Consider the following 745-nt stretch of genomic DNA (forward strand, 5'->3'; position numbering starts at 1 on the left):
ATAAAGGGCTTTGAATAATTATCTCGGGTTTAGTGTGTGTGTGCGTGTCTGTGTGTGCGTGTCTGTGTGTGCGTGTCTGTGTGTGCGTGTCTGTGTGTGCGTGTCTGTGTGTGCGTGTCTGTGTGTGCGTGTCTGTGTGTGCGTGTCTGTGTGTGCGTGTCTGTGTGTGCGTGTCTGTGTGTGCGTGTCTGTGTGTGTGTGTCTGTGTGTGCAGGAGCAGATGGCGGGACGTAGAGTCGAGTGTTTGTGGAAACGTCACGTCGTGGAGCAGCTGAAGCAGAGAGACCGAGTTCAGCGTCAGGCCTTCGAGGAGATCATACACCAGTGTAAGACACACACACACACGCACATTTATTTAGTTATTTATTTATTTGTTTTGTTTATTTACTTAGGTATGGTTATGTGAGCTGGAATTGATTTTGTTATAATTATTATTGTTATTAATAATAATACTATTAATAGATTATTTTAACTTATGTTTGTTTGTTGCTGACACGTTATTGCATTGATTGCAAATTGATAAGAAATTAATAATTAAAAAAATTAATTATTGTAAATCTAAGATCTTTCTATTAAAGATTAACAATATCTAAAAAAAATATTGATATAATTGATTTGGGTTGACAATCAAAAGTCTAAACTGTACATATCATCTTTACCACTAAATATTAAATATTTAAATAATAATAAAAAAAAAAAATGTAATAATAATTACATTTTCCAACAAATTCAATAAAAATAAATA

The 745-nt window shown here is 34.4% G+C and overlaps 1 protein-coding gene across 7 annotated transcripts in view; it reads left to right on the forward strand.

Annotated features, from left to right (window-relative positions):
* LOC107689588 (autophagy-related protein 16-1-like) overlaps window positions 1-745 on the forward strand; it is a 20,128-nt gene that overhangs the window by 1,098 nt on the left and 18,285 nt on the right. For 6 of the 7 annotated variants that reach the window (XM_016487621.1, XM_016487618.1, XM_016487619.1 and 3 more), the window contains exon 2: window positions 215-326. In XM_016487621.1, coding sequence (XP_016343107.1) covers window positions 221-326 — 106 coding nt within the window. In that variant the 5' untranslated portion in view covers window positions 215-220. The remainder of the gene's footprint in view (window positions 1-214; window positions 327-745) is intronic. The other variant, XM_016487622.1, reaches the window with a different exon arrangement.

This window comes from Sinocyclocheilus anshuiensis, unplaced genomic scaffold (assembly GCF_001515605.1).
Source record: "Sinocyclocheilus anshuiensis isolate Anshui unplaced genomic scaffold, SAMN03320099.WGS_v1.1 scaffold906, whole genome shotgun sequence".
Classification (NCBI taxonomy): Eukaryota; Metazoa; Chordata; class Actinopteri; order Cypriniformes; family Cyprinidae; genus Sinocyclocheilus; species Sinocyclocheilus anshuiensis.